A 12,305-nucleotide genomic window follows, 5' to 3' on the forward strand; every position below is an offset into this window, starting at 1 on the left:
TTAAAAAACTTAATGATCAAATTCCAAGTATGATCAAACCTTATTAATAAGATTAAATTTTAGGATCCATTCCAAGTGTGATCAACCTTATTAATAAATCAGAGGATCAATTCCAACTACTGTACGTTGAACCATATTAATTAAATTTATATTTTCTGTTCTTTAAGCCCGTGTTTCGACTTAGCAAAGAATCATCGCCGTTAACGCCGCCTCTTAACGGCAAACGTCAAATCCTGATCCTGGAGAAAGAGTTTCGACGCGGCGCTTTTTTTTTTTTTTTGACTCTTTCGTCATCTTCCCGTTAGATGCAGTTTCTGTAGCGATGGCAGAGATCAGAATCGCCGACGAAGACGACCACCTTGAGCTCACCGTCCGCGATCTCGATTCCCCGGATTTGGAAAAATCAGCCTCGGCCCCTTCATTAGCTTCCGGCGAAATCGTCCCTCTCCTGAGTCAAAACCAAAGACCCAGGTTCAACATCTTCTCCCCCTCCTACGCTCGCCGCAGACCCAGGGTAAGACAAATATCTCCTCTTAGCTTTTGATCAACACAATTCGATACGAATTCTCCATGTAGTGTATGCGAATTTTGATAGTGAGATCAGATTTCGTTTGGAATGTTGAGTGTGAGGTGTTTTGTGTGCAGGAGCAAGTGATTAGAGTAAGTGAAACTGAGATATCTCCAATCATTCAGTTTTCATCATGGGTGTGGAGTGGGTCTCGTTACTCTGGCTTACTCTGTATGGCCTTGTCATCCACACTCTACCTCTTCATGGAGTTACTTTCAGTTTCTTTTTCTGGTTAGTGACTCTCCTTTTGATTTTATCATCTGGAGAAGACTAGAAAGAATTATTACTTCTTTTCAACATATAGAAATTATTTTTGTGTTTACATCTTGTCCTTTTTGTTCACATTGTGGGAATCTATATTGGATGTTTTTGTAAATTTTCTGTCTTTTCTAGTTGAAAATGGAATCTCTACTTAGAATAGTGCAAGCTTACTTCAAACCATTTTAGCTTTATCAGTTATCTATATATTTTGAAATTATTTGTGTTTAAAGCTCTGCATCTTGTCCTTTGCTCACATGGTGGGATGTTTAGGTGTCTGAAACGGTGGACCTGTTTTTAGCTTGTCTTATCCAGTTGAAAATGGAATCTCTACTTAGAATAGCGCAATCTTGCTTCACCGTTTTAGCTTTGTCAGGTATCCAAGTATATTGATGTATGCCTTTGCTTATGACAGTTCAGCCTATTCCTTTGTTTGAGACCGCGTTCCTGAGATGCACTATTATCTTGATACTATCGTACATTTGCTTGAAAAGAATCGGACAACCAGTGTTTGGACCTGCGCATGCCAGGAAGCTTTTGATTTCACGAGCCCTTGTGGGTTATCTTTCTTTGTTTAGTTTCATCTTTAGGTAATTACACTCACACTCTGCTCACGTTTTATTAACCATAATATCAATTTGTTTTCAATTTTTCATTGGTAGCAAAATGAGATTTGTAACCCTCTTTTTCACTTGTGTTGTTGACATTATGAACCACAGCATCCAAATGTTGCCCTTGTCCCAAGCTATTGTACTAAGCTTTGTGAATCCAGTTATGGCTTCCATTGCAGCACGTGTTATTCTGCATGAGAAGTTGAAAATAACTGATATTGGAGGTACAAAGCTTTTTCCTCTAGCTTTAGCTCCTGATGTGTATGCACTGTGAGCTGACAACAAAGCAAGTGTTTTGACTTTTTTTCTGCACTGGTCCAGGTCTTGCTTGCAGCTTCTTTGGCGTTCTTTTTATTTTCGGCCCAACACTTACTGTCCAAGGTACAGAAGTGAGTTAACAAAATAGTTCCATTTAATGTATTCATAAAACTCCACCTGGATGTCCTTTATGCATGAGGAAACGAAGGTGTCATGTTGATTCACTTAGCTTCTCTTGGTAGTTGGATCAGAAGTAAAGAGTGAAAATCTCAAAGGAACCCATCATATTTATGCGCTCTTGTTGGGTTTATTTTCATCAATCACTGGAGGAGTCAGCTATTGTCTCATAAAGGCAGCTGCTAAAGCATCGGAACAGCCAGTGTGAGATTTAAGATTCAGATGTGTCGTTGATCCAACATGGTTTGCCTCTTTAGTGAAAATTTTGAAGTTTAATGAAGAAATCAATCAATGATTTGCATTTTCGCAGGAACACGGTCCTTTCGTTTGGTTTGGTAGCTTGCCCAGCTGCAGCTATTTGTATGTTTTCCTTGGAGGTATGTTTTGTGCAAGTACAAAAAAGTGTTGCTTGATCATTACTCTTACTCATGACTCATTCTTCTTATACAGAGCTTTGTGCTGCCAGCGTTTGAGACCCTTATTTGCATGATTGTACTTGGGTTGCTGGCGTTTTGCGCTGAGGTGAGACAATCAACAACCTTCTGCTTCTGCACAGTTTTTTATTTTGCAGGCAAGTCTCATGATTAAGCTGATGTGTGTGTTTTCTACTGGTTTAAAAGGTACTTTTGGCACGTGGACTTCAGCTTGAGAAAATCAGCAAAGCCGCAAACGTATTGTACATCGAGGTAGAGTTCCATTTCCTTAATAATAATGACAGTCTGAGGGTTTAGGACGAGATGATGAATCTGGCTTCGGTTCGCTACTAAGGTGTGAAGTAGAAAGACTTAGTTGTGAGTTGTCTTTCTTGTGGGTTAGGTGGTGTTGTCGCAGTTATGGATACTTGGTACCGGAAAAGTAGGATCGTCAGGCTTGTTTAGCCGGCTTGTTGGGTGTTTGCTCATTCTCATGTCGGTGAGCTACACCATTTACACGGGACCTGCTAAAGATACAGAATAAGCATCAGCGTAGTAGCATTGTCCCATTTTTATTCTTTTTTTTCTGTATTTTCTTTTGCCTACTCTTCTTGTTGGTACAATGCAAAATCCAAACCTCAGTAACTCCATCTTTTTGGGTATCAAATTTCATTTATTTTTGGTTACTAGCCTTGGAAATATAACAACACTTTGTATGTTAGTTGTGTTGATTAGTTTTGGACAACCTAATATGATGGTTTATGTTTATTTAGTTGATAGCTTACACAGAAAAAGAAACGGTTTCATCTCTTGCAACAAAAAAACATTTTGTTTGACACTAGGCAGTAGGCTTAAGCTAATTACTACAAAATATGCTTGTCAATAAAAAAAATATAAGATATACAACCCATAATTTTGCAACTGGCTGAACTTAAATATTTTATAAGGAAAAAAAATGAAAAGTTGCATTTTAAACTTGAGATATTATATGAAATACCATAAGTTGATTGCTTTTTAAAAAAATATATATTTTCAATCAAAAATACGTTAACATTTGGATTTAGAAATTATTAATTATTGTTTAGAATTTAGTATTTAAAGAATGGTTTGGGTTTAGATTTATAAACATTTATAAATGATTTAACAGAATTAATTTATAAATAATTATTTAAAAAAGGTAAATTTGAAAAAAAAAATATTATAAAATTTATACTAAAATTAGAACTTTTTCGGAAACAAGTTGAAAAGATTTTGGCATTTAAAGATCTCGTCATGCAAACAACTAGCAACAACAAATTTAAAAACCAAAAAAACCTGAGAAATGAAGTAACTTCGTAATGATGGCCCCACCCACACCTACTAGTACTGGCCGATAGAGAAGTTAATGAGGGGCGAATCCGTAAATAACCAAAATTTTCAAAAAGAGGAGAAAGAGAAGGAAAGGGTCTCTCTTTCATCAATTCAAAGCCACGCCAGAGGAGAAGTTACAGAGAAGCTTTTAAATTCGCTGTGCCCACTGTCTCTCTTTTGCAGATTCCTTTTTATTTACATTTATTTATTTTTCCTTTTTTTTAAAACTGCATATTAACATTTATTTATTTTTTCCTGTTTTTTTCTCACTTTATATCTCTACTTTACCTGGCTTCTTCTACTTTTTTTTTGCTTCTTCTTCCTTTACGTCGTCTTCTTCCTCTGGCTGTGAAGCCATGGCGGAGATAAGCCATCCTCCAATGGAACAGCTTCAAGACCTTGAGTATTGTATCGACTCTAATCCTCCTTGGCGTAATAAACCCCCCTCTCTCTCTCTTTCTATATATTTATATAGTTTGTGTGCAGTTGAATATTATTATATATGTTTGATGGACCAATGACTCTTCTGAACTTAATTTTCTAATTAAATAATTCTAGTTAAGGAAACACGAGTTTTGGATGTAACTGTAACAACAACATTCTAAAATCCAATTTAAACCACTGTTTGTGTGTGTTATTGCAGCTGAAACGGTGTTACTAGCATTTCAAAACTACATTCTAATGCTTGGATCAAGTGCTTTTATACCCGCATTGCTCGTACCAGCAATGGGTGGGACTGATGTAAGCCCTCTTTACAACATCTCTTGGTACGTTTCCATGTTCAATGTCCGTGCTAATCTAATATAAAACCTTAATCTGTGTCCAAAAGGGAGACAAAGCAAGGGTTATGCAGACGCTACTCTTTGTAGCTGGAATCAAGACACTTGTTCAATCTCTTTTTGGTACGAGGTTGCCTGCTGTCGTTGGAGGCTCTTTCGCTTATGTAATCCCCATTGCTTACATCATTAATGACTCATCCTTGCAAAAGATCTCCAATGATCATGAGGTAATGTGAACTCAAGCTTACAGAATATGCCACACAAGATTATTTGTGGTAAATCAAGTTTAGTGTGTTCTTTGTAGAGATTTATTCATACTATGAGAGCTATACAAGGGGCATTGATTGTAGCATCAAGCATACAAATCATTCTTGGCTATAGCCAAGTATGGGGTCTTTTCTCAAGGTACATTCATTGCCCTTTTACTATATAAACATTCTTTTTATCCAAAATTCTCATTACTTTCAGAATCTCAGGTTTTTCAGTCCTCTTGGAATGGCACCAGTTGTTGGATTGGTTGGTCTCGGAATGTTCCAGCGAGGATTTCCACAGGTAACCCATTCCGCACCCTTGCTTTTTTTTTTTTGAATACCAGGAGGTTCGGGGCCGAAGCTTTGTATCCCCCAACTTGCAATTAAACACCAACTAATTATATATATTTATAAACTTTGAATTTTCAGCTTGGAAACTGCATTGAGATTGGACTACCGATGCTACTGCTTGTCATTGGACTAACTCAAGTAAAAAAAGCTTTGTCTAAGTTTCATTTTTCTTTCATTCCTTCTCTTGCTTATTATTATGTCACATTCTTCTTGGCAGTATCTTAAACATGTCAGACCATTCAAAGATGTCCCAATCTTCGAACGATTCCCGATCTTGATCTGTGTAACATTTGTTTGGATATACGCCATTATCTTGACCGCTAGTGGAGCATACAGACACAAGCCATCTCTTACACAGCTTAGTTGTCGCACAGACAAAGCTAATCTTATATCAACCGCTCCATGGTATGTATATGAACAGCTCTTATATTGTGGTTTACTTTCTCCATATTCTCATTGTTAATGTCTCACCAGGTTCAAATTCCCATACCCTCTCCAGTGGGGCCCTCCAACGTTTGCAGTAGGCCATTCGTTTGCTATGATGTCTGCGGTTCTTGTATCCATGGTCGAGGTATAAAACAAGCAGACTGTGGTTAGAGAAGGATGAAATGAGATTTGAGTATTAAAATTAATGATTGGTTTGTGCAGTCTACTGGAGCTTACATGGCGGCTTCAAGATTAGCTATAGCCACACCCCCTCCTGCTTATGTATTGAGTAGAGGCATTGGATGGCAGGTGAATATAAGTAGTTTTCATAAAGAAACACATTAAAAAAATACATATTCTTATATTTGTATTTGCTATGTTCTTGTCAGGGTATTGGTGTGTTGCTTGATGGTCTTTTCGGCACAGGCACAGGCTCTACTGTTCTAGTGTAAGTAAAGCTCACTGTTCTATGTTCTTATATATACACACACTGACACTCTCTAATAAATGTGTTATTGCAGAGAGAATGTAGGACTTCTTGGGTTAACAAGAGTAGGAAGCCGTCGCGTTGTTCAAGTATCAGCAGGCTTCATGATCTTCTTCTCTATATTAGGTATTACACCTTAAGTCATACTTCTATTGTATTTTCTCATGTGATCTTGAAGTTGTGTTGTTTTTTGTCTCGAGCAGGCAAATTCGGTGCTGTTTTTGCGTCTATACCAGTGCCTATCTACGCAGCATTGCACTGTGTCCTCTTCGGCCTCGTTGGTAAGTCCATTAAGATTAATAGAAAACATGTCATGGCTAACACTAGAACATAATCTTTATCTTGATTACATTTCTTTGCAGCTGCGGTTGGTCTCTCGTTTCTTCAGTTCACAAACATGAACAGCATGAGAAACTTAACGATCACTGGTCTTTCGCTCTTTCTTGGAATCTCGATACCTCAGTTCTTTGTTCATTACTGGGACGCTAGACATTACGGGCTAGTTCATACAGACGCGGGATGGTTCAACGCCTTCTTGAACACGGTGTTCATGTCTCCAGCTACTGTTGGTCTGATCATTGCGGTTTTTATGGATAATACAGTTGAAGTGGAGATGTCGAAGAAAGACAGAGGGATGCCTTGGTGGGTCAAGTTTAGGAACTTTCGAGGAGATAACCGTAATGAAGAGTTCTACAATTTGCCCTTTAACCTCAACAGATTCTTCCCTCCTACTTAGTATAAATTATATTGACATGCTTTCATGAGGAAACAGAGGCTGCTGCTTTTTAGATTCTGATTATTATTCTTTTCTTTGGGTGGTGGTTTTTCCAATTGATGACCTCCATTATTGAAGTAGTTTGTTTGCTTTAGGATTCAGTCTCTTCTTTCTGTAGATTTTAATAAGATGATTAGAATTATTTCTTTTTTGGGTTTTGGGTGAATGGAATCAATTCTTGCACAAGCTTTTTCAGTTTACTTTATTAATTGAGGTCAATCAATATGCTCGAATAGATTTTAGGGCAACATTATTGGTTCTACTTAATTTTGTCCTTAGAATAAAATAGTATTATTTTTTAGTTAGGGACAAATGCATAAGGACTTTTTTAATTTTGTTGATTATTGGTAGGACAAAAAAAGTCCTTAGCATATTTTATATTATTTATTTTAATGTGTGATTAGATATAAAAGATACATTTTAAATAAAACATAAAAGAGAAGTTTAACATTAAATTAAAAAAAAATTACAACAAACATTTTATTAAATTCAAAAACTTAAAAATTACATGTTATTTGGAAGATGCCCAAATTTAGTCCAAATATTTTCAATCAAATCATTTTTTAAATTATGATGGGCTTGTCTATTGCGAACGTTTGTTCGACGATCCATTGTATTACCGAGTGGCGAAGGCATATTGACGGAAAATCTTTCCTCTTCACTTTCTTCATATCCAGGAACCACATATTGTGTCCTTTCTGCCCGTTCATCCTCGACAATCATATTATGGAGGATGATACATGCTCTCATAATATTTCCTATTTTGTGTTTATCCCATAAATTAGATGGATTTCTGACGAATGCAAATCTAGCTTGCAGGACTCCAAAGGCACGTTCCACATCTTTCCTTACAGCTTCTTGGGTTTTAGCAAATAATGAATGTTTGTCACTTTGTGGTAGACGGATAGATTGAATAAAAGTCGCCCAGTCAGGATAAATCCCATCAGTGAGATAATAGGCCAAATGGTATGGATGACCATTAACATAGAAGTTGACTTGTGGTGCTATTCCGTTAATAACGTCATCAAAAACAGGTGATCGATCAAGAATATTAAGATCGTTCATAGTACCTGGTGCTCCAAAAAACGCGTGTCATATCCAAAGGTCGTAGTCAGCAACCGCCTCCAGCACAATTGTCGGTTTTCCGGTTCCTCGTGAATACATTCCTTTCCAAGCGGCAGGGCAATTCTTCCACTCCCAATGCATACAGTCGATGCTTCCAACCATTCCCGGAAATCCACGTTGTTCCCCAATATAAAGTAGTCTTTGCAGATCCTCCGGAGTAGGAGATCTAAGGTATTCATCACCAAACAAGTGGATGATCGCGTTGGTAAAATGGTGCAAACATTTTCTAGCTGTGGTTTCACCTAGTCGGACATATTCGTCAACGGTGTCAGCCCCACCACCATACGCCAACTGACGAATAGCTGCGGTACATTTTTGGAGCGCGGTTAGGCTAGACCGACCGGTTGCATCTTCTGAAGGTTTAAAATAATCCACTTCTTGCTCGAGACGATGCACAATACGCAAGAACAATGTCTTGTTCATTCGAAACCGTCTCCGAAAAATATTGTGCGGGAATGTGGGAGTCTCGCTAAAATAATCATTCCAAAGCTGGTCCTGGCCTTCTTCCCGGTTTCTCTCAATAAAGATACGTGTTTTTCGCTCTCTCGGTTTGGGAAGAATATCTGGGATTTCTAAGAAAGCTTCAAAAATATTTTCAAATGGATCATCATCATCGTCATTTTGGTTATAATGATAATGTGAAGAAGAAGCCATTTTGAATCAAAAAAGAAGGCAATGTTTTTAATATAAGAAGGAAGCAGAGGAGTTGTAATTTTCTTTTTAGTATAAGAAGGAAGTAGAGAAGTTATAATTTTAACGAGAATATCCGTCACATTTATAGGTTCATGAAGTTACAATCTTGTGATTGTCCATTGTTTGTCTTGTGAACATTTCAACTACTTTTTAGTTACACAACGTGTTTGCCTCATGACATTTTCAACAACTTTTTAGGTTCACTTCTTCTGAATTTAAAACGTGCATAGGAGTTTCCATAACCATAACATCACCAACCCGAAGTCATTACAAAGAAGTCATTACTAAAAGTTCATTACAAAGAAGTTTTAGTTAGGAGTTTCCATAACCATAACATCACAAACCCGAAGTCATTACAAAGAAGTTCCCCATAACCATAACACATTAGACAAATACGATGATGAGACCTATGAAAATAAAGACCATAACCATAACCGGAACAAAGTAATCTAAGCTACACTTTGATTTATTCTTGGCCAACTCACACACCATGTTCTCTAATCTAACGAGCTTCTGCTCAGTAGCCTGGTCATTGAATAATGTCATAGAATCTACCTTCTCGGCTAACTGATGTGTGTGTCTATCCCTAGCTCGCATCTCCTCCATTACAGCCTCGTCCCACCATTTCCACACATGACACTCTCCATCGTTTGCATTTCTACATGTGTAGTATCTGCGTCCTGGTTCGATGCTAGACGTTGCTATCTTCGGTTCACTCCCACAGTAGCATATCTGTGGAAATCCGAATTCAACCTCCGGCTGCGGAGGGTACACAAACGCATGGGCTTGGTCACGCTGAATGAGAGCTTCCTGTTGGTGAATGAGAGCTTCGTGTAACTGAGCTTGGTCTTGCTGAATGAGAGCTTCCACTTCATTGTACTCACTGTCCGTCTCAGCCCCACCAAACGTCTCATCCTGTGAAGGTTGTGAATAGCTGTAATCAAGACCCATTTGTAATCTGAAAAATACAAAAAATTACAAAATAAAAGTTAGAGATGGACATTCATAGTAGCGAAACATACGGGCAAATAAACATCATACAAGCAAGTAAAGAACAAGTTTGCAAGTAAACATAATAGATTCATTGATAAAGGTTTCAGTACAAAGCAACCGGGAGGGCTAAAGCTTTAAAAACATAAACACCGTTCACATTAAAAACATAAAAACAAACTGACAGAAGACACACAAAGGTTGTAGGAGATATTTCTCTAAATATATTTGGCGAGGAGCTTGATTTTGGCTGCTTCTTCAGCCTCAGTGAGTGGTCCGGTTTTTGCTAGGAGAGTGTCTAAGATGGCTAGCTTCTGGAGTTTTTCTTTCCTATCCAAATCCACCTTCCTCAGTTCAAGGACCGTCGTATAGTAATCAACAGACTTCCCATTTGCATTACGTTTAGCTTTTGCAGCCTTTACACCTTCAGGACGTATCTCTTCTTCACCAACACTTGTGGTTGTAGTTTGGGAATCTGATTCAACGGTTTTCCTCTTAGAACTATCAGGAGCTTTAGTGCTGTTGAGGTTGAGCCATTTCTGCTCAAACCTCAACACACACCACGCATGCTCCAGTGTGAATTTGGACCCCTGGTCCGCGAAGAATATTTCATGGGCCACCTTCAGTACATCGTTCTCATGCTGACCACTAGATATCTGTCTCTCAGCAGCCGCAAATGCACCACAAAACTTGGAAGTGTCATTGCTTATTTTGTGCCACCTCTGCTTGTAGTGGACATGCTCGCTGCTTTCAACACTATCTCCACCAGAAAGAGCTGCGAAGAAATAATCTCCAACTCGCTTCCAGAAAGTGCCTGATTTTTGGTTATTCCCTACAATTGAGTCCTTAGAGGTATTTAACCAGGCACTGATAAGCATCTCGTCCTCGGCTGGGGTCCATTTGTGTCTCCTCCCACGCTCTACGGGTGGATGTGCGGGTGGAGTTGGAGCCTCACCCTGTTGAGAACTGAATTGAGGGATCTGTGAAGATCCAGAAGGAAAACTCTCAAAAGGAGAGTTTCCATCATTAACACTATCGTGTTGACTGTAAAGAAGGCCCGTATAACCAGCAGACTGGCTATACGGATTCCTTGGATCCATAGAAAAAAGAAGATAGAAGTGAAAAGAGAATAGAAAAAGGAATGAGACAGAGTTATACCAGAGAAAAGAGAAAGAAGAAGATGGACATAGAATCGATATTGTGAAAGGAGGATTAAATAGTAGAAAATGGTAATTAAAACTACCATAATGAGCTAACTACACAAGTACATCTCAGTAACTTCACATTACACAACCATAATTACCTAAGTACAATTGCATTAACTACCAAAGAAACTAGCCTTGCAAAGAAACTACACGCTTTGGTCACAATGAAAACGGTCTCAACACTACCAAGAAAGTGTGGCCTTGCAAACAAACTATATGCTTTAACTAGTATACAATCTAAAAGTTTTGGTCGCAAACCAAACAGAGAAAGAAAACGCAACCATAATTATCTAAGTATACTACCATAATGAGCTAACTACACAAGTACATCTCAGTAACTTCACATTACACAACCATAATTACCTAAGTACAATTGCATTAACTACCAAAGAAACTAGCCTTGCAAAGAAACTACACGCTTTGGTCACAATGAAAACGGTCTCAACACTACCAAGAAAGTGTGGCCTTGCAAACAAACTATATGCTTTAACTAGTATACAATCTAAAAGCTTTGGTCGCAAACAAAACAGAGAAAGAAAACACAATCTAAAAGCTTTGGTCGCAAACTACATTACATTCGACCTGAAGAGAAAGAAGTTTACCTTAAACTGTGGAGGAAATGGTTGTTTCTCTTTGATCTCCTTGCTAATACAATCCTGGTGATCGAACCTCACCTCACCTAATAACCTCGCAAACATGTAAACAGACATCTCAGTTTCATGAGATAAACAACAATTAATCAAACATCTCAGTTTCATCGATAACAGAACACATACCCTTTCACACATAAATGATACGAATTCCCTAAAGCTATTGCAAAGCAAGCAAATCACGGTCTGAATACATGCAAACCTCATCTAAAGTAGATCGCAAACATAAACCAAATACATGCAAATCATAAGGAAGAAGAACACATACCCTTTCACCTTCGAATCGCAGAGAGATGCCTCGGGAGGAGATCCGTAGAGAGGAGACGATTTGGGAGGAGATTCGTCGAGAGGAGACGACGAGGGAGGAGATCCGTCGACGGAAACTACTTGGGAGGAGATTCGTCGACGGGATAACGGTCACGAAGGAGATGCGCCGTTGTCGGCAAAATCGCCCTTTCGATCGCCGGCAGAGAGAACAAGAGAGAGACGAGAAATGTCGAACAAGAGAGAAACGAGAACAAGAGAGAAAACCGTTCAACCATTCCCTTGCCGACACGTAGCACCTAAGGACAAAAAAAAAATATGTTAGCTAAGGACGAAACGGACGCGTCCCTGCGTTTTTTCTGCAATTTTGATTTAAATAAAATCTTTTAATCCCTAAGGACTTAAGCTAACGACCCCGATAATGTTGCCCTTACTTTATCCATTATATCTAACTTTACAATCGAATTGAGTTCTTGTCCAAACTTATCATCAATTTAATTGTAAAAGTTTCACTTTTATGTCATTTTTCTGAATAGATATGGAGTATACATTTCTAATTATGATAATCAAAGTACAAATCAAATTAAGTTTTCTTTAAAAAAACCTTCTAAAATACATTTTTATTGATGGAAGTCTCAGTTTTTTTAAAAAAAAAATGTGTTCAATATAAAAGT

The 12,305-nt window shown here is 38.1% G+C and overlaps 5 protein-coding genes across 6 annotated transcripts; 2 read left to right on the forward strand and 3 right to left on the reverse strand.

Annotated features, from left to right (window-relative positions):
• Positions 1-93: 93 nt before the first annotated feature.
• Positions 94-3,053, forward strand: LOC103860341. 2 transcript variants are annotated; one of them, XM_033287597.1, is made up of 10 exons: positions 94-514; positions 646-799; positions 1,242-1,416; positions 1,546-1,661; positions 1,759-1,818; positions 1,947-2,076; positions 2,183-2,249; positions 2,323-2,394; positions 2,493-2,558; positions 2,689-3,053. In XM_033287597.1, the coding sequence occupies exons 1-10, from the start codon at positions 323-325 to the stop codon at positions 2,827-2,829; spliced, it is 1,173 nt and encodes a 390-aa protein (XP_033143488.1). In that variant the 5' UTR covers positions 94-322; the 3' UTR covers positions 2,830-3,053. The 2 variants fall into 2 exon arrangements, with proteins under 2 accessions (XP_033143488.1, XP_009136178.1); XM_009137930.3 differs by having other exon boundaries at positions 101-514; positions 1,938-2,076.
• A 235-nt stretch (positions 3,054-3,288) lies between these two features.
• Positions 3,289-6,899, forward strand: LOC103860342 (nucleobase-ascorbate transporter 1). The gene is made up of 13 exons (XM_009137932.3): positions 3,289-4,067; positions 4,279-4,376; positions 4,465-4,641; positions 4,719-4,819; positions 4,891-4,966; positions 5,095-5,154; positions 5,234-5,421; positions 5,491-5,587; positions 5,665-5,751; positions 5,832-5,890; positions 5,964-6,055; positions 6,133-6,210; positions 6,292-6,899. Exons 1-13 carry the CDS (start codon positions 3,992-3,994, stop codon positions 6,663-6,665), a joined length of 1,563 nt encoding a protein of 520 aa, XP_009136180.1. The 5' UTR covers positions 3,289-3,991; the 3' UTR covers positions 6,666-6,899.
• A 50-nt stretch (positions 6,900-6,949) lies between these two features.
• Positions 6,950-11,564, reverse strand: LOC117132731. Its single transcript, XM_033287598.1, has 2 exons — positions 11,320-11,564; positions 6,950-9,480 (listed from the first exon to the last, which is right to left on the reverse strand). Exon 2 carries the CDS (start codon positions 9,471-9,473, stop codon positions 8,907-8,909), a length of 567 nt encoding a protein of 188 aa, XP_033143489.1. The 5' UTR covers positions 9,474-9,480; positions 11,320-11,564; the 3' UTR covers positions 6,950-8,906.
• Positions 7,797-8,252, reverse strand: LOC117132618. The gene has a single exon (XM_033287372.1). The coding sequence runs from the start codon at positions 8,250-8,252 to the stop codon at positions 7,797-7,799; it is 456 nt and encodes a 151-aa protein (XP_033143263.1).
• Positions 9,731-10,612, reverse strand: LOC117132619 (glutathione S-transferase T3-like). The gene has a single exon (XM_033287373.1). The coding sequence runs from the start codon at positions 10,610-10,612 to the stop codon at positions 9,731-9,733; it is 882 nt and encodes a 293-aa protein (XP_033143264.1).
• Positions 11,565-12,305: the final 741 nt, after the last annotated feature.

This window comes from Brassica rapa, chromosome A03 (genome assembly GCF_000309985.2).
Source record: "Brassica rapa cultivar Chiifu-401-42 chromosome A03, CAAS_Brap_v3.01, whole genome shotgun sequence".
NCBI lineage: Eukaryota > Viridiplantae > Streptophyta > Magnoliopsida > Brassicales > Brassicaceae > Brassica > Brassica rapa.

What these genes read in the sequence shown, in the direction of transcription:
- LOC117132618 (XM_033287372.1), bottom strand. Translation starts at nt 8,252, where the DNA reads ATGAACAAGACATTGTTCTTGCGTATTGTGCATCGTCTCGAGCAAGAA.
- LOC103860341 (XM_009137930.3), top strand. Translation starts at nt 323, where the DNA reads ATGGCAGAGATCAGAATCGCCGACGAAGACGACCACCTTGAGCTCACC. An exon ending in TTGTTTAGTTTCATCTTTAG is followed by an intron (nt 1,417 to 1,545) that starts GTAATTACACTC and finishes TATGAACCACAG; the next exon opens with CATCCAAATGTTGCCCTTGT. An exon ending in TGCTGGCGTTTTGCGCTGAG is followed by an intron (nt 2,395 to 2,492) that starts GTGAGACAATCA and finishes CTGGTTTAAAAG; the next exon opens with GTACTTTTGGCACGTGGACT.
- LOC117132731 (XM_033287598.1), bottom strand. Translation starts at nt 9,473, where the DNA reads ATGGGTCTTGATTACAGCTATTCACAACCTTCACAGGATGAGACGTTT.
- LOC117132619 (XM_033287373.1), bottom strand. Translation starts at nt 10,612, where the DNA reads ATGGATCCAAGGAATCCGTATAGCCAGTCTGCTGGTTATACGGGCCTT.
- LOC103860342 (XM_009137932.3), top strand. Translation starts at nt 3,992, where the DNA reads ATGGCGGAGATAAGCCATCCTCCAATGGAACAGCTTCAAGACCTTGAG. An exon ending in TTGTCATTGGACTAACTCAA is followed by an intron (nt 5,155 to 5,233) that starts GTAAAAAAAGCT and finishes TCTTCTTGGCAG; the next exon opens with TATCTTAAACATGTCAGACC. An exon ending in ACAGGCTCTACTGTTCTAGT is followed by an intron (nt 5,891 to 5,963) that starts GTAAGTAAAGCT and finishes GTGTTATTGCAG; the next exon opens with AGAGAATGTAGGACTTCTTG.